This window comes from Euleptes europaea, chromosome 16, assembly GCF_029931775.1.
Source record: "Euleptes europaea isolate rEulEur1 chromosome 16, rEulEur1.hap1, whole genome shotgun sequence".
Lineage (NCBI taxonomy): Eukaryota > Metazoa > Chordata > Lepidosauria > Squamata > Sphaerodactylidae > Euleptes > Euleptes europaea.
This window is the reverse complement of record NC_079327.1, coordinates 23,598,987-23,618,548: the sequence shown is the minus strand read 5'-3', so window position 1 is coordinate 23,618,548 and position 19,562 is coordinate 23,598,987. Positions and strand designations below refer to the sequence as shown.

Here is a 19,562-nt window from a genome sequence, read left to right as displayed (position 1 = left end):
GGTGCTAGACCAGTATACACCTGGCAGTGAAAAGTGTTTTCTACCTCTTCCAAAAAAGAGCCAGCAGGTATCCTACAGTTCCCTGGCCTTATCGCCTATGACTACCAACAAAGCCCCTCCCCCTGGATAATCAATGCAATCAAACGTAAGTCATACAGAACAATGTCCCAGCAGACACCAATCCAAGACCACCCAATAATTCCAGAAGTTTGATAAACATTTGGTGTTTTGTAAATTCAGACGTGGACCATGATGTCCTTTTTGCGTTACTGAAAACTAAACGTCCTCTATACATTTACCGCCATAGTTCAATACACGGGCAATAAACAGTATTGGAAAGTAACAAATGTCATGCTTTGAATATTACATATTTCTTCTAATAATAAGTTTTCCCCCGATGTCATTGATCTAGATTTGTTCTGTGTTCACCGTCTGAAACATAGATCAACAGCTGATTATGCTGGATTGTAAGTGTACAATATTCTGTGCTTATCTTTGCGCTAAAACACCTCTCCATACCCCAAACGCAACTATCCCACAGGTTTTTATGCGACAACCATTGCCAAGATGGCATCCTGTACAGAAATTCCTATATACTCCCTACTCTGTGCACCACAAACCTTGCCACATCATAAGGATATATTTTACGGTACAGAAGCCCTAGAAGTAATTCCTTTTAATCATTCCCATCATAGTCTGTGTAACTCTGAAAGCCGCTGTTCCGCCTTTCATGAAGATGAGATAACTTCTTCCACACAGACTCCTGGTGGAAGCTGGCACTGAAAGATCTGCCCAGACGCCCGTGCTGCTTCTTGGAGATATTGTCTTCACTTTCAGATTTGGCTATGCCCTGTGTCTGGGACTGGGGATGCAATTCTGACCGACTGTTTCCAAATGGGTAGTTCCAGGGGCCAAACCGTTGCCAGTGGAGCCTCTGAAGAACAATGATGCAATGTAGGTTTCCCCCTACCTAGAAATCAAGACAAAACACATTTACAAAAAAAATACCCAGACAATATCCTACCTTAGACTCGAGGACACTCCTCCCGTCTATTGACCTTTCCTCCTGCTTAAATGGCTGTTCCACTAGAGGGAGCCATTTAAGTAGGAAGAAGGGTCCTTAGGCAGGAGGAAGAGTTCAAAACTTTGCTTAGATGAGTGATGGGATACAGGCCACTATTAATCTTACATATTATGAGACTTTTTGGAAAAGTTACTTAATTGGGCAGGACTAGGTTTTAAAACCCATTCCTTTGTTACAACTTTATGCTCCACCCACCCAAGAGCATTAAGTGTGGAGTAGTAGCTGGAGTGTTTGAAAAGGATCTGGGAGAACCTGGATTCAATAATCGCCTCCGCTACAGAAGCTCATGAGCTGACTTTGGGCAGGCTTACACTCTCGACCTAACCTACCTCAAAGGATTGTTTTGAGGGTAAAGTGGAGCAGAGGAAATGACACCGCAGTTGGGCACCGCAATTTAAGAAGGATGTAGACAAGCTGGAACGCGTCCAGAGGAGGGCAACAAAGATGGTGAGGGGTCTGGAGACCAAGTCCTATGAGGAAAGGTTGAAGGAGCTGGGTATGTTTAGCCTGAAGAGAAGACTGAGAGGTGATATGATACCCATCTTCAAGTACTTGAAGGGCTGTCATATAGAGGAGGTTGCCGAGTTGTTTTCTGTTGCCCCAGAAGGACGGCCCAGAACCAACAGGTTGAAATAAAATCAAAAGAGTTTCCATCTAGACATTAGGAATAATTTTCTAACAGTTAGAGCGGTTCCTCAGTGGAACAGGCTTCCTCGGGAGATGGTAAGCTCTCCTTCCCTGGAGGTTTTTAAGCAGAGGCTAGATGGCCATCTGTCAGCCTTAGGCAGAACATGAGGGCATCTTCGCCATTTTCTGGGAACGGAGTAGGGGTCACTGGAGGTGTGCGGGGGAGGTAGTTGTGAATTTCCTGCATTGTGCAGGGGGTTGGACTAGATTACCCTGGTGATCCCTTCCAACTCTACGATTCTATGACTTTGAGTCCCTATTGGGAGAAAGGCAAGACATAAATGAAGTAAAGGAATATTTCTGTGAGCTGCAGTGTGTGAAGACAGCCCACCTCTGTCAGCAGACAGTTTTGGTGGGATCCAGACTAATATTCTGCACTTCCTTATGGGGCAACAAAGACATAAAAAGTATACAGTATCATACAGAATAGCTATGCCCCTCAACTAAGCAGATTTGGGGTTAAAGGATACCCTGGGTCTCCCATCAGCCTACAAAAACAAACCAGGAACAGGTTGTTGATTCTGAGGTACATGATTATATCTTTACGACCGTCATAGTTTGCTTGTGGCAAACTCTTCAAAAAAGCAGTCCAAAAGAAAAACAGCACTTCAGGCAACATTTCCTTTCTCTGAAAGAGGAATATTTTTTTAAAAATGTTGCAAAGACATAATTCCAGAATTTATTCACATTAGCTCTTTCATTTAATTCAGCTATGGAAATACACTCATATCAGAAGGAACTGCACTGCAATTAGGTTTTCTGATTTCTTGCATGCACTTAGACTTTTCCTTACTACTTAGATAAATCGCATGCACTTACTATTTTCCTGAATACTTAAATACCTATTCATCTTCCTCCTTCCAAGTCTTGCACACAATTATTCTCTCTCACTGCCAAGGTACTAAAGCTAAGCAACTTAGGTTTCATCAACATTACACAACTCCCCACTAATGTATATCAAGCTTACCTTCTTTGTCTTGCGATACTGAAGTCCCCTTTCGAGGTGTCGAATATCTAGATATTCTGGATTTTGAGTATTTAAGTCTGTTACAATATCTGCCCACCTGCACAATAAGATGAAAAGGTCACAAATTCTAGGTATAGCTAAAATGCATCTTCCACGTCAGAAAATGCCCATACAGTTCTTATTTTATTCATTTGGATATTTCAGTGCTGCCTCTTCAAACTCCTGCTCAAGATGGCTATTAAAATAATCACAATATAAAAAACAATCCGTTTAAAAACAAGTTACTGGACATATGCAGCAGAAAAACTGTCATACAGAAGCAGACTATTAAAAAGCTAACACAATAAAACCCCTAATTAAGAGACTGGGGAAAAATGTGTTTTGGCCTGGCACCTAAAAGAAAGTAAAACTGACACCAGGCAAGCCTCAACTGGAAGGGTGTTCCAAAGTCAAGATGCCACCACAGAAAATGCCCTGTCTCTAGTAACCACCTGCCTCACCTCTGAAGGTGGGGGCACAGACAGGAGGGCTTGAGAGGAAAGGCAGATCTTAACTGGCAGGTTGGATAGTATGGGAGGAGATGGTCCTTCATGCACCTTGGCCCCAAGCCATTCAGGGCCTTAAAGGGAAGAGCCAGCACTTTGAATTGTGCCCTGAACAGATGGGTAACCAATGCAGATCTTTCAGCACAGCAGTGATACAATCCCTGTAACCAACCAGGAACAGTACCTGAGCCACTACATTTTGGACTAGTTGAAATTTCCAAACCGTTTTCAAAGGCAGCCCCATGTAGAGTGCATTACAGTAATCTATCTTGGATGTGATCACAGCATGGATCACTGTGGCCAGATCACACTTTTTGAGGAACAGCCATAGTTAGTGAACCAGGAGGAGCTGATAAAAGGTGCTAGCTCAGGACACAGAAAAAAATAAGACCCAAGCAGAAGCTTACCAGAATATATGAAAATCACAATTCTTTCCTTGCAACCAAGAACAAGACTATGAACAACCATCACAGATTTTTTTAAGTGAATCGTTAAAAAGAGGGACGATGACGGCAAAGTAACTTGTTTTTCAGGTCCACGGGCGGAAAGTGCTCAATTCCTTCACCTCTTTCAATTCCCAGCCTTGCCTTCATCATTTTTCCTGCCATCCCACCACAAATCATACCTCAATATCACCTATTTCATTGCAAGCCATTCTATGTTGTTCCAAACCATTTCATAAACAAGGCGATTATCTCTTTTACTTCCAAGCTCCCTATACCCAGAACATGAAAGCTTGTTTTTCAAATAAGCTGGCACTTTGTAAATATGATTTTCTGCTGCCAGAACCTTTGAGAGTTTTTCGTGCATCTAGTTTTTCCTTGACATTGAATAATGCTACACAATTAACCTTGGAAGTTTCTATGTTCTTGCTAAGTCACTGGATCATACCCTATGACTGTTCTGCCAAGGCAGGAGGCTGTTCCACTGAAGCCAGCATCCCTTGGAAGCTGAAAGGTCCTTGTGTTGGAATCAGTACAGTTGAAGAATACAACCCAGCATCATTAAAGCAAATGCCTCCCAGCTAACCTTAAAATGAGCTTGCGATTTAAAGTTCAGGCCTCTTCAGGATATCTTCTACTCCACGGGCGGAAAGCTACCTAATTCCTGAGGCACTTTCTTTTCTTGAGCCAGTGTGGTGTAGTGGTTAAGAGTGGTGGTTTGGAGCGGTGGACTCTGATCTGGAGAACCGGGTTTGATTCCCCACTCCTACACATGAGCGGAGGAGGCTAATCTGGTGAACTGGATTGGTTTCCCCACTCCTACACACAAAGCCAGCTGGGTGACCTTGGGCAAGTTACAGCTCTCAGCCCCACCTACCTCACAGGGTGTCTGTTGTGGGGAGGGGAAAGGAAGGTGATTGTAAGCCTGTTTGAGTCTCCCTTAAGAGGTAGGGAAAGTTGACATATAAAAACCAACTCTTCTTCTTCTTGTGTTAAACAATTACAAAATTTATAATGACTCTGGAAATTCAACACATGCTTGAGAAATAACTTTTACGATATTTTGTACAGTTCTACAAAAACACCATACATCTTAATTTTTTTACCAAAAATACCTCTAGCAAGCTCACCCAAGATGCACTGACTTACTTTTTGCAGTGAATGGCGGGGTGTTTTCTGCTTGGTTCTCCAATCATTATCCAATGTTCAACTTCATGCTGTAACAGGTGCCCTCTGACATATTAAGTGGGGGGGGGGGAAGAAAAGCAGCCACATAAACATAAACAAGGACTATACTTTGTCGATATGGGGTTGCAGACAGATTACCGCAAATGCAGCAAAGCTCACGGAACAGGAGTTTTCATCCTGCCAACTGCACCCTTCAAAACTCTGCTCCTGGGGACTAAGGGACCCTCTTAAATAAGGAGGAAGAGGAGGGAGGGAGGGAGGGAGAAGAAGAGTTGGTTTTTATATGCCGACTTTCTCCACCACTTATGGAAGAAGCAAACTGGCTTACGATCACCTTCCCTTCCCCTTCCCACAACAGACACCCTGTGAGGTAGGTTGGGCTGAGAGAGCTCTAAGAGAGCTGTGACTAGCCCAAGGTCACCCAGCTGGCTTCATGTGGAGGAGTGGGGAAACCAACCCGGTTCACCATATTAGCATCCACCGCTCATGTGGAGAAGTGGGGAATCAAACCCAGTTCTCCAGATTAGAGTCCACTGCTCCAAACCACTGCTCTTAACCACTACACCACGCTGGCTCTCTCATGAAACAGCTCTGCTCATGAAACCTTCATTGTTCTCTGAGAATGGGATCCTGTAAGGCACTGCAAGTGGTGGACAGCTATTCTGCACACATAATATCCCTGCTGTGTGAGGAATATTACTGGGGTGGGCCGAGGATTGTCTCATTTGATTCACAGGGAATGAATGGGTAGATAATGCAAGAGGTTAGTTGCAGTGGAAATATAAGTCTCATAGCACCCTAAAATATTAACACGGTTTTATTCTAGCATAAGCTTTTGTGGACCACAGCCCACTTCGTCAGATGCATCCACAAATGCTTACGCTCGAATAAAACAGTGTTAATTTAAGATGCCATAAGATGACTGTTTTTAATAGGTATAGAGAGCCAGCATGGTATAGTGGTTAAGAGTGGTGGACTCTAATCTGGAGAACTGGGTTCGATTCCCCACTCCTCCACATGAAGCCTGGGCCAGTCACAGTTCTCTCTGAACTCTCTCAGCCCACACGGAGGCAGGCAATGGCAAACCACCTCCAAACGTCTCTTGCCTTGAAAACCCTACGGGGTCGCCATATGTCAGCTGTGACTTGACGGCACACACACACATGATGCTCCTGGGCAGTCCTTTGATTCGGTTCAGCAAACAGACACTGTAGGGACTGAGATGTTTTTATAGGGCCTTTGCTTATTTTTGTGCTACAAGAGTAAGCTTGCATCCTTCACTAATATGCCTATGGGTATGTACAAAATAAAGCAAGGATAGTTCACTCAAAAGAGGAAACTCTATCAGACATTCCAAATAAAGAGAGACAGATCTGAAGTACACACAAACAGTTCAGGCTAAAGGAAAACACTAACAAATCCATCACCACCTCTCTTTTCTTTCATCTAAGTGATACTCCAGAGGTAACACCTGCAGAAGCACTAGGGTTGCCAGGTCACTCTTCGCCACCGGTGGGAGGTTTTTGGGGCAAAGCCTGAGCAGGGCGTGTTTGGGGAGGGGAGGGACTTCAATGCCATAGAGTCCAGTTGCCAAAGCGGCCATTTTCTCCAGGTGAATTAATCACTATTGGCTGGAGATCAGCTGTAATAGTAGGAGATCTCCAGCTACTACCTGGAAGTTATGCAAAAACAATCCACACAAGGCTCAGTTCTATACATATATTCAAAAGGAGATAGTCAATACAAAACGTAGTGCAAGCAATATCTATAGGTGAGCAACAGTCAAACAAGATAACATTTCTCTAACCTCTTCAAGAGGACGTTGGTATACAAAGCTGTCACGTCAAGGGTGGCTAGTACTGTGTGTTGTGGTATTGGTTTGCCTTCTATGATTTTAATTAGATCTTTGGAATCCTGAATGTAGGAAGGGGTGTCTTTGGCATAAGGCTGTAAGTAAGAATCCAGATATTGAGTGATGTGTTCTATTTGACAACACTGGACGACACTTAGCCTTTTAAAATAGGACACAGTACCTTTAAGACAACATACACTATGCATTTAAAACTAGTAAAACAAGTTAAAAGATAACACCTGTGAATAGAAACTTTACTCAGAAAAGCGTAAGCTACCACTACACAGGCAAACTTCAACTACCAGACTACTATGTAGCATTAAGAAAAAACAAGGTAATACAACTTATTTTAATTACTTACCACTGTGTGTTTGGCAATAGAAATTTTACTCATTGTAATTTTAAAACACTGGGCACTCAGGCTGAAGAAGCCATCATTGGTGAAAGCGTCTATTACCTGGAAGACATTTCCATTCTACTATAATGCCAGCTTGGTCTCCTTTTGAAACACCTGCAGCACATAGCCAGTGGATATAAAAGTCTGATTTCCCACTTGGACTCTTGGAAAATCTGTAGGAATTCTTTCTACTTTTGGGACCAGCTCTTACAAAGACTGAAATTGTACTGGAAAGTCTTTAAGACTCAAAGAGAAACATTAGACATAGATTTGTTGTATATATTGTTCTTTGACTTGTCTTTTGATAGTTTTGTATAATGTTCTCTTGTTTGACTGTCGCTCACCCATAGATATTGCTTGCACTATGTTTTGTATTGACTATCTCCTTTTGAATATATGTATAGAACTGAGCCTTGTGTGGATTGTTTTTAATAGCCTATTAGTATCGCACTGTGAATTGTTTTGAAGTACCTGGAAGTTGGCAACCCTAAGTGCCCATATTCCCAGGGCACAGGAACTTAAAGTAGCCAGCATTATAGTTAAGGACTCAAAAAGCAGCAGATAGGGTCATGTAGTTCTTACTTGTATGCCTTAGTGGGTTTCACTGGGGTCGCTTCAAATCCAATTGGGCAAAAATAATGATTTTGACAATGATAGATATAGGCCATTGATTCATCCCGCAGTCCTTGTGTTAGCTTTGACAGCGCTCCATAAGCTACAAAAGAAACAAACAGCAAGGTTTATACTGATCAGAAAGGGTCTATTACTTTTACACCTATTAAAACATTGGGGGTTACCGCACTTGTATTCCCAGCAATGTATTAAGAATTTGAAAACGTTATAAAAAATACTGTTCGCACTTTGTTTGGCCCTTTTAGCTGTGAAGACGTCTTCCAACCATTTATAAGCCGTGGTATCCAAAAACCCTTTTAAAGCGATGTTTTTTATAACGTTTTCAAACTCTTAATACATCGCTGGGAATACAAAGTGCGGTAACCCCCCTCGATTATTACCACTCGCTCCCATAAGGCTTGGGAAACTTGAAGCACACACCCATTATCATAAGATTCCAAGACAGAAATACAGTTTCTGAGATATGGGTATCTTATGAAAATGCACTGGGTAAGATCCTGTGCTCCTTGGGGACAGAAAGGAATCTGCAGTAGGAAAGAGGATATGAGCAGAAATCTCACACAAGCAGAGGTGCTGTTGGTCTGAGCAGAACGAGACACAGGATCCAACCCATTATTAAAATACACTGTTAGCCAGTGTATTTTAATATTAACTAGTCAGTCATATGTCAGTCATATCATCCTTTATTGGCATAAAATCACTGTACATACGGTAGCATGTAAAAATATAAATATTTGAGATATAACCTTACAAAATGGTTAAAAGACACTTGCATAAGATAGTGTCATGAGCTAACACATCCGTCTATTTAAATAATTTGCGGCGTCCTAGACCAATCTTTAAAAATTGTGCTACCTTCTCCAGAACATGGGGCGAACAATTATTCAAGAGAAAGGAAGCATTACAGGAATCGGAGGCATTCAGTCTACATGTCTGCAAAGGGCTTAGTAGTTCATTACGAATTTCTGAATAGAAACGACAATAAAATAAAACATGGACAACTGTTTCAACACACTTACTGCCACAGGGACAAAGTCTGTCTGACTGGGGGATTTTGCTTAATCTTCCATGAACTAAATGCTTGCTGAACCAATAAGATTCTGTATAGCCTCCAGAAGAGGCCAAGGTGTAATGGTGGCGAAAACACCAGCAATACCTTTACACAGGATTGTTATTCCAATGCAACAGGTTTATGTTATACTTAAGGGACTACTTGCGATTTATTTCAGTCCAGAGCTCTCAGTGCTGATATCAACCCTCTGAGCTGCAGCAGGAAGGGCTTGGCCCTACCCCGGTCCAGCACATTTGGGGGTGGGGGGAGAAAGGATTGCACACTGTCGCCTCCAAGCTGGGCAAGTGGGAGAGTCCCATGACCCTTTAAAGCTGCAGCACAACTCAGGAGATTGGCCTTTGTTGGCCCTGTGGATGGCAGGGAAACTAGCTGAAGCCAACCTTCAATCACTTGCTCCTTTTCCTTGTGAGAAGCCAGGCTGGCGAGACTTGCTCAGCAAGCTGCAAGAGGAGCCAGAACGCTGACCAAAGAGGAAAGAGATTGGGATTCTCCAGGCAATGCAGGAGAGGCCCAAAAAGAAGAGGGGGGGATCAGGCGATGGCAGTTCCCTCCCATCTCTAATCCGAGATTTAGCACTGCAAAAGAGGTTTGCTACAGAGACAGGCATGGTGGGAGGTGAAAGGGGGAACCCCCACCCAGTCCCAGAAGATGAAGAGGCTTCCCTCGTACCCGCACACAGGGTATAACTAAGCATAGGAGAAGATACACACCAAGATTTTACAAATCAAAATCAGCACCTTGGACATGATAGAGGTCTACAAAATTATGCATGGTTTGGAGAGAGTGGGCAGGGAGAGGTTTTTTTCCCTCTCCCATAATACTAGAACGCGGGGTCACCTGCTGAAGCTGGAGGGTGAGAGATTCAAAACAGATAAAAGGAAGTCTTTTTTCACACAACGCGTAGTTAAATTGTGGAACTCCCTGCCCCAGGATGTGGTGATGGCTGCCAGCTTGGAGCGCTTTAACAGGGAAGTGGACATATTCATGGAGGAAAGATTTATTCATGGCTAATAGTTAGAATGGATACTAGTCATGCTGCATACCTATTCTATCTAGTATCGGAGGAGCATGCCTATTATATTGGGTACGGTGGAACACAGGCAGGATGGTGCTGCTACACTCGTCTTGTTTGTGGCTTCCTAGAGGCACCTGGTTGGCCACTATGTGAACAGACTGCTAAATTTGATGGGCCTTGGTCTGATCCAGCAGGGCCTTTCTTATGTTCTTATGACTATGCCCAGAGGACAACTCACCACAGAAGTCTTGATGCAATATATGTGACTGGCTTTCGCATTAGTCTATAGCAGTTGAGGTGCACTGATTGCCCATATTTTGTGTTAATAAGGCAATACTTTGCACTAGGCATCTTATTTATTTTATACGAAAGTATTATATTGTAGGAAAAGAAAGTCCCACATGCCTCTCTATTATTGTTTTGTTATTTATATCATGCTGTGTCCTTGCATTCAGCTGATCTTATCTAAGACATAAGAACATAAGAAAGGCCATGCTGGATCAGACCAAGGTCCATCAAGTCCAGAAGTCTGTTCACACAGTGGCCAACCAAGTGCCCTAGGAAGCCCACAAACAAGACAACTGCAGCATTATCCTGCCTGTGTTCCACAGCACTTAATATAATAGGCATGCTCATCTGAACCTGGAGAGAATAGGTATGCATCATGACTAGTATCCATTTTTACTAGCAGCCATGAATAACCCTCTCCTCCATGAACATGCCCACTTCCCTCTTAAAGCCTTCCAAGACAAAGCATGGAATAAGAATGCCACTTCTTGCATTGACCACCTGACATTCTGACTCTCTGGTTAACTGGGGACGGACGGACTGTTTTTGCTCATGTCATCTTGGTCTTGTTAAGCTGCTTACCAGATGGGCCATATGGCAGTGAAAGGTGAGGTAAGGAAAGGACCACAGGAGGAGTGAGCAGAAGGAAACACTGCTGCCTTTTATCTTACATCAACTGGAAAAGGTCCCCTTTAGAGAATAAAGTTCAGTGAAACAGCTGGGAACCATACAAGGACATTTCCTGCAGAAGTTGAGGGGAAGGGCCGTGGCTCAGTGGAAGAGCATCTGCTTGGCATGTAGAAGGTCCCAGGTTCAATCCCCAACATCTCCAGTTAAAAGGGTAAGGTAGTAGGTAATGTGAAAGATCTTAGTCTGAGACCCTGAAGAACTGCTTCCAGTCTGAGTAGACAGTATCAACCTTGATAGACCTATGGGCCTGGTTCAGTATAAGGTAGTTTCATGTGTTCATGTGTGTTTGAGTTTCCCCAAAATAGGCATTTTGCAACCTCCTGTAGTCCACACACACTTTTTCTATTATTCTGCTTGTTATTGTGACTACTGTACTACAACACATATGTTGTGAAAAGGATCTCTAAAATTACACACTTACCAGTCTCTCCTGCTGTCTTATTCTTACCATGAGGCTTATAAAGAAAATATGAACATCCTTTTACATGGAAATGATCATTAATTTGTCTAAACCACCTGAAAAAAAAGTACAGAATTTCATCCTCTAAATGTAAAAAAAAAAAAGATACATCTATGCATTTTTATCCTTTATTTCTGCCTGTATGAATTTGGAAGGTGTTTGTACATGCTCAAACATAGTCTCTTTGTAATAAGCATGTCACTATACATGTACGGGAAAAGACTGGGTTGGTTTTTCCAGATACTTCAGATGCCCTCACCATAGCAGCTCCTAGCTGTGTGCACCACTACCCATTTTCTCCCCCACCTTTCCTTCTGTTCCTAGGCTGTTCCTTTCTAACATCTGCCCCCTCCATCTCCTCTACTACTTTTGCCTGTCTTGCCCCTCTACACAATCAGAGCAACGGGCAACCCATTCCTGAGCCTTCGGCGGCTGGCACCTCTAAAGCCATTCCCTGGCTGCTGAAAGGTTGTAAAAAACCTTCCGAAGGATTTTTATTTTTTAAATGGGGCAATTTGCCCATTGAAAACAGTGAGGCTACACCAGCAAAAAGCTGGTGCAGCAATGCTGTTCTCACCGTTGGCGTACCAGGGCAAAAGGGGTCAGGAAGTTGCCTACTGGCAGCTCTGCCCCTGGCATGCCCCCCGAGACGCTGGTGCGGGACTTTGCGCCGGTGTGACGCCAGCAGAAAGCCCAGATGGCATCCCTGTCTATGAATGGCGTTCGGGTCTCCACACCGGCATCCATGCTGCCCTGGATGGCGTAAGTGCACGGGCGCCAGTGCAGGGGGCACAAATGCCGGCGCAGCCCCTTCCTGGACTCCTAAGGACTTGCGTCTTCGAGGCTCAGGAATGGGCTTCAGCCTATAAGAGACTTTCATTTGCCCTGACCCTCTGAGATGTAACAGCAGCACACCCAGCCAACGGTAGAAGCACTGCAATGCTCACTCATGAACAAAAAAGTCCACCAAGACTTCATTCACTTAACCAAGTTCTGTAGTTAAGATGGATACCCATTCAAATATTTGCAAAATGCAAACATTTCCCATTATAATAGCATGATATATTTCAATAATTTTACCTCATTAATGTAGTATTGCCAGTAAATGGACCAAATCTAATTTCTTCAAAAGGGGGCTGAAAACCCAATATATGCAAAGCTTCGTCTTGAGTAATAGGTGGTAAACTAAGTAAAAAAATGAAGATATAAAGAATTATATGTTTGGGATGCATTTTAATAAGTAACCCTGAACCTCTTAGGACTTATTCCTAAGTGAATATATTTAAATAGATGTTGTACAAATTACTTACTTTCCAGCTCCTATTGTGCTATACAGAAAATTCCAGCAAGATACCAGAGAAGAAATCCCACAGGAAGTCTTATATTGTGGCCGACTTATACAGTACCTTAAAAAAAATATTAGTGTGGTCATTTCAAGCTTTCATTAGAATGACAAACTGAAATACAAGAAAAGCTATTTCCTAATTTCACTGCTCCCATTTTAAAATATACAGAGCAACATACACTTATGTTCAGTTGCTGAATTTACCTGACAGCTTTCAAGAGAACCAGTATCTTAATTTAAAATAAGGAAACAAATCAAGAAATGTATATATCTACAAAACCATAGTTGTGGAAGCTTTCAGGAGAAATATTTTACATTAGTAACTATAAAAACAACATTAGGACAGATGCATCAAGAAGCAAGAGATAATTTATGGTAATCAAAGCAGATTATTTAAATCCAAAAGTTGGATAAAAGGACACAAAAATAGCACAGGAAAGAGTAAGGCGCTGCACTCATTAGAACCATAATGTGACAGAAGCCAAAAATGGAAAGACCTAAATAAAAATTCAGACCCTACCTTAAGCCAATATTTTGCACTATAAGTGATATTCAATGCAAATAAAATAATGTTAAGAATTCAGCTAACGAGTCACAACATGGCAGGAGTATTAATGATAGCATTTGAGTACTAACCATCTTCGAAGATCTAACACTTTTCGTTGTTTTATTTCTTCAAGGGCGTAGTGCTGTGGACCTTCCCTGTATTGTTTACTTTTTTTTTCTACGGACAGTTTCTTTGTTCCTTGCTTCTTCATATTGCCTACAAGATACGATTTAACAATAAATAAACCACTTCCAGACAATCCATTCCATTAAAAAGCTCATCAAAATGCTTAATTTATTTATCCTGGATGCAATAATTAATTTGTCCGAAGCTGGATTCTTTCAGAAAGGCAAGAAAGAACTGGTAGAGAATTATGGTACAGAAGAGACATATCCAGAAAGAAAAACGAAGGCAGAAACACAGGAACAAAAAACTTAGCTCACTGCATGAACACATACAACTGATTTAAGAAGGCACTGAACAAATGTTAAAGACACTTCCTACAATGAGGATCAAAACAATTAGGGTATTGTTATTTACAGGTAAGTTTTAGAGTCTGCTGAGGCACACATTACATATGGAAAATACATCTTCTATTAGACTTCTTTAAATAAGGCAGAACAAAAAACACATCGTATCATGAAATGAAATTTCACACTGGTCAACAAACACAAATTTCTCAAATACTTTCCTGGTTTAAATGTTATTCAACCTTGACAATTAATACGCACCAAAACTGCCAACAATAAGGAAGTGAGAACAGAAGTCTTATCTAATATAAGGGCACTATGTACAGAAGTACTTTTGTGTTAACTATTAAAGTCAGTCGTGCCTAACAATCTTCACTAACACAATCTCTGTTAAAGAAAGGTGTCAGGTTGTTTCAGACAAGGAACTGGTGACCCTCTGTGTTAAAGAATCCCTTCCTACAACGTGCCAACTGTTTTCCTTCAAATTATTTCTCAAAACCCACCTCTTCCATAAAGTCTTTGGCTTAGCTAAATGTGAGCACAGTATCCCATCCCGTTCTTCATTCCACTTCCTTTTCTGCTTTTCTGAGAGCCAGCGTGGTGTAGTGGTTAAGAGTGGTGGTTTGGAGGGGTGGACTCTGATCTGGAGAACCGGGTTTGATTCCCCACTCCTTCACATGAAGCCAGCTGGGTGACCTTGGGCTAGTCACAGTTCTCTTAGAGCTCTCTCAGCCCCACCTACCTCACAGGGTGTCTCTTGTGGGGAGGGGAAGGTGATTGTAAGTCAGTTGATTCTTCCTTAAGTGGTAGAGGAAGTCGGCATATAAAAACCAACTCTTCTTCTTCATCTCCACCACATTAAAAATTTTCATGTCAGCCTTTCAGGACAGGTGTTAGTGTGTAAAGCACCACAACAAAAACAGTAGAAGGACACTACAGACCTCAATGCAGAATCTATTTATTTCCTTCATCTATACCCTACTTTTCTCCCTAATGGGGACCTAAAGTGGTTTACAGTATTCCCCCTGCTTCACTTGATCCTTACAACAATCCTATGAGGTAGATTAGGCTGAATGTGGGAGACTGGCCCAGCAACCTTCCATGGCACAGTGGAGATTTGAACCTGGGTCTCCCAAATCCAAGTCCAACACTTTAACCACTACACCACACTGGTGTACCTACCTACTTGGTAAAAATGCTCATCTGTTCATGTCAATAATTATTCCTTTCCTTTTATCCCTTAGAAGCTCCTTGATCCATTGATCTTGAGCAGCGTAATTTTAAATCTAATGTTTGAGGGATATAAAGACTGAAATAAATCTTGCCACTGACAAGTCAATAATTATTGTTTCTACTTTCTTCAGATTGTGAGCCTCTAAGCAGGGTCCATATTAGGGTTTTTTTTTTTAAACCAAATGGCAGATTACTTGTGGAGTGTGAACACTACTGTACAGGTCTATATTGTCAGAACTAGTTATTCTAAATTAGTTATTCATGTATATTAGCTAAAGGAACCAGAATACATGTTTTGAGTCAGAGTAAACAATAATTTTTAGGAGCTGCTTTATTGTTTAGTCAGGATTATATGTGTACCTGCTCTGTTCTTCAAATCTGGGGCTGTTTCATTGAATTCAGACTTGTCAATTTCCCATGCCAGTGGAAGTTTTCCAAGGCTACTGGACAAGCTTTCCAAGTTAGTTTCTTCATTATAAATAATATCCGACACATCAGTTCGAATGCCAATAAAGCCAGGGGAATTAATCCCAACGTTTAAGGCAGCGTTGTCTTGTAAGCAGGCACTCACTGTAGCGCTTGGACTTTTGCGGATAGACGTCGCATGGTTTAAAAAAGCATAGTCTGAACAGATTGTGTAAAACTTCTCTCGGGTGTGAGTCACGGGACATCCCCACGGATAATGCCTGTCCTCACTAGGTCCCAAAGAAGCAACGGGGGCACCTGAAGGACAAAATGGCTTTACAGTGCCATGATGATTAACTTCTGAAGTCTTTTTGCCAGGCCCATGCTCGTTTTCTCCAGAACCACTCTCAAAGTGAGAGTCTGCAACGTTAGGCATTGAATGAGCGTATAAAGTGGTTTTCTTGATAGTGACAGGAACGTAGGCCACTGATCCTTGAAGACTCAGACGCTGTTTACATCGCTGTCTCCAGGTTCCCAGGATGATTTTGAAGTTCCTGAAATAAAGAGAGACCTTGATATATTTTTCAACCGACAATACGTGCACATGTCAGAAATTCTGCACAGTAAGGCACAATTGGTCAGTTTCATTTTCATAGGATGCCTCATAATGGCACGATGAAAGAAGCAGGATAACATCCCCAAATATCTATTGAAGAAGAGTTGGTTTTTATATGCCGACCTTCTCTACCACTTAAGGGAGATTCAAACCGGCTTACAATCACCTTCCCTTCCCCTCCCCACAACAGACACCCTGTGAGGTAGGTGAGGCTGAGAGAGTGTGACTAGCCCAAGGTCACCCAGCTGGCTTCGTGTGTAGGAGCGGGGAAACAAATCCAGTTCACCAGATTAGCCTCCGCCACCCATGTGGAGGAGTGGGGAATCAAACCCGGTTCTCCAGATCAGAGTCCACCGCTCCAAACCACCGCTCTTAACCACTACACCACACTGGCATTCAACTGTTATTGCCTTTAACAGTTGTTACATCTTACCATACTGGGAAAATACATATCTGATCTTGATGTATGTGTCATCCCCTTTCAGAAAAAGTGGAGGCAAAACACATATTTTCAGCTCAGTGCCCACAAACCAAAACCCTGGAAAAACACATTTCAGACAAAAAGGCAACTGCGTGCACAACTGACACAGAATGCTTACTTGAGTGGGTCACAGGGACAATATTACTCCAGACTTGTTCCACCTACATTGGATCCCAATTTGTTTCTGGGCCAAATTCAATAGGATATTTAAAGCCCAATATAGTTTAGGACAAACATACCTTAAGGACTACCTACTTCCATATGAACCAACCATGTGAACTTAGGCAGATCATGAGAGGGAGGGCAGGAAGGGTTGTGTCAGTGTTTGGCTCTCACAGCCCTTTCTTACATGCCCAGGGAAATGGTAATCGCCACTTTGGGGTCAGGAAGCAATTTTCCTCCAGGCTAGATTGGCAAGGGATACTGTAGGATTTGTTTTAGCCATCTTCTGGGCATGGAGTAGGACTTACTGGGGGTATGGGAGGGAGGTAGTTGTGAATTCCCTGCATTGTGCAGGGGATTGGACTAGATGACCCTGGTGGTCCTTTCCAACTCTATGAGTACTACAGTCATATTTGAGGACTCTTCATCGGGTGCCCTCATCATCTGAGGCTAGGTAGGTGGCAACCAGAGAAAGAGCACTCTCAGCTGTGACCTCCAAGATCAGAGGAGCATGCCTATTATCTTAGGTGCTGTGGAACACAGGCAGGACAATACTGCTGCAGTCGTCTTGTTTGTGGGCTTCCTAGAGGCACCTGGTTGGCCACTGTGTGAACAGACTGCTGGACTTGATGGGCCTTGGACTAAACCAGCATGGCCTTTTTTATGTTCTTATGGCGCCAAAACAATGGGATTTCTTCCCCAGGGAGATTCATCTGTCCCCCTTTACCAGCGGGTGAAGACTCTTCCATTTTGTTTGGTGTTCTCTCACTGACCCTCCTTCCTACTTATGGGTTGTGTTTAATTATTTGTGTGTATAGTATTTTTAAAGCTGGTTTTAATGGTTTTGACTGTTTACTACCTTGGGAAACCCTAAACTGGGTGGAAATGCATCATAAAAATGTTTTAAATAAACACAATTTGAGATTCCTTACCCCCTCCATAAAAAAGGGGGGGAACCCAAGTCTTCTAATTGACCTTGGTGTGTATGCCCTATTGTTGAACACACGAAGCTGTCTTATACTGAATCAGACCCTTGGTCTATCAAAGTTAGTATTGTCTACTCAGTACGGCAGCGGCTCTCCAGGGTCTCAGGCAGAGGTCTTTCACATCACCTACTTGCCTAGTCCCTTTAACTGGAGATGCCAGGGATTGAACCTGGGACCTTCTGTGTGCCAAGCAGATGTTCTCCCACTGAGCCACAGCCCCTCCCTAGTAACTGGTAGTCCGTTTTGTGAGACAGGATGCTGGACTAGATAGAACACTGATCTGATCCAGAAGGCTATTCTTATGTTCTTAGTTCCATCATAGGTAACTTGGTAAGAGGCTTTTTACAGGCCCATTATCCAGTATTTTGCCCCCGACAATGGCACAGCAGATACTTCTGGGAAGTTCACGTGTGGCAATAAATGCAATAGTCCTCTTCTGCCTGTTTCCAGCATCTGATATAGAGAGATGCTGCCAATAAACACAGAGGATTCTATGAGTGCTCCATTTAGCTATCCTGGCTGAAGGCCACTGGTAGATTTCTTTGTGAATCTGTCTAATCCTTCTGGCAAAGCCATCTAATTTTAGCAGCCCTCATCAGACCCTGTGGCAGGAGATTCCCTATATTAATCACGTGTTGGGGGGAAAATGGAGAAAAATACTTGCTTGTGTCTACCCTGAACCCATCAATTTCACTGGATCACTATTGCCACTATAATATGGGGGAATAGCCACAAATTCTCTCCGCACTGATCACTATTTTGTACACCTTTTATGCCTATAACCTCTTACACATTTTTCCTCCTCTCAGCTCAAGAAGTCCAAAATCCTCTAGCTGGTTTGTGTTTCAGAAGAAAAGGCAAGTTGGAAGGCTATTTATTTAAAACTAACTTTTATCACAGGGAAGATGCTCCAATGCCTTGGCCTGTTTGGCTGCCCTTTTCAGTAGACTTTTGGCAACTCTGTAATAAAAAGGTACAGGTCCCCTGTGCAAGCACCAAGTCATTCCTGACCCATAGGGTGATGTCACATCCCGACGTTTACTAGGCAGACTTTGTTTTACGGGGTGGTTTGCCAATGCCTTCCCCAGCCCTCTTCCCTTTACCCCCAGCAAGCTGGGTACTCATTTGACCGACCTCGGAAGGCTGGAAGGCTGAGTCAACCTTGAGCCGGCGACCTGAAGCCGACATCTGTCGGGATTGAACTCAGGTCGTGAGCAGAGCTTGGACTGCAGTACTGCAGCTTACCACTCTGCGCCACGGGGCTCCTCCCAACTCTATAATACCCTTTCTTTTTTTCTTTCTTTGTTTAATTCACTTGTATCCCACCTTTCTCCCTAATGGGCACCCAAATTGGCTTACATCATTCTCATCTCCTCCATTGTATCCTCACAACAACCCCCGTGAGGTAGGTGTCTGGAAGAATGTGCCTGGCCCTAGGTCACCCAGCGAGCTTCCATGGCACGAGCAGAGTTTACAACTATATAATATTGCCTATCTAGCTAGACTAAGGGTTGGAATAAAGAGAGGCTTGATTATTAAAAGTTAAAATTATATTATTAAAATTACTTAAACTAAGAAAGCATCCAAGGCCACCAGAACAGAAAAAATGGAAAATTACACTACTGTAAAATACTAATACTGTGTTAAGGGCGTACAGAAGACAAGCTGTGTTTTAAGACTCACTTAAACTAGAAAAAGGCTCTCGGATCTCAAAAAGCAAAGGGAATATCCCAATTGCATCAGCCCCACCAGATTAGTGCATCAACCCCACCAGATTAGCGCAAGGGTCCACACAGTCCACCATCCGGTTTCCAGCAGCACCCAAGCCTCATGCCTCTGGGTATTTACACACACACACACACCGGTTGCCCTGATGTCCTTGGAGAGCCTGGTATTGAGAGGTAGACTTCTGCTGAACACGGAGGTTCCACTGAGCTGTCACGGCTAGTATCAGGCTACACCGTCTGAGCATTTGGACCAATCCCGCTCTTGAAAA

The 19,562-nt window shown here is 42.8% G+C and overlaps 1 protein-coding gene across 1 annotated transcript; it reads right to left on the bottom strand.

The window, feature by feature from the left end:
• Nucleotides 1-632: 632 nt before the first annotated feature.
• BIVM (basic, immunoglobulin-like variable motif containing) lies at nt 633-15,786 on the bottom strand. Its single transcript, XM_056862041.1, has 9 exons — nt 15,277-15,786; nt 13,303-13,429; nt 12,632-12,727; nt 12,402-12,506; nt 11,283-11,377; nt 7,746-7,878; nt 4,876-4,959; nt 2,739-2,835; nt 633-970 (listed from the first exon to the last, which is right to left on the bottom strand). Exons 1-9 carry the CDS (start codon nt 15,755-15,757, stop codon nt 677-679), a joined length of 1,512 nt encoding a protein of 503 aa, XP_056718019.1. The 5' UTR covers nt 15,758-15,786; the 3' UTR covers nt 633-676.
• Nucleotides 15,787-19,562: the final 3,776 nt, after the last annotated feature.

Excerpts from the sequence above, each read along its gene's own strand:
- BIVM (XM_056862041.1), bottom strand. The coding sequence starts at position 15,757 with ATGCCTAACGTTGCAGACTCTCACTTTGAGAGTGGTTCTGGAGAAAAC. Across the intron at positions 11,378-12,401 it reads GGCAATACTACATTAATGAG|GTGGTTTAGACAAATTAATG; the intron begins GTAAAATTATTG and ends CTTTTTTTTCAG. Across the intron at positions 7,879-11,282 it reads TAAGACAGCAGGAGAGACTG|CTTATGGAGCGCTGTCAAAG; the intron begins GTAAGTGTGTAA and ends TTTCTTTTGTAG.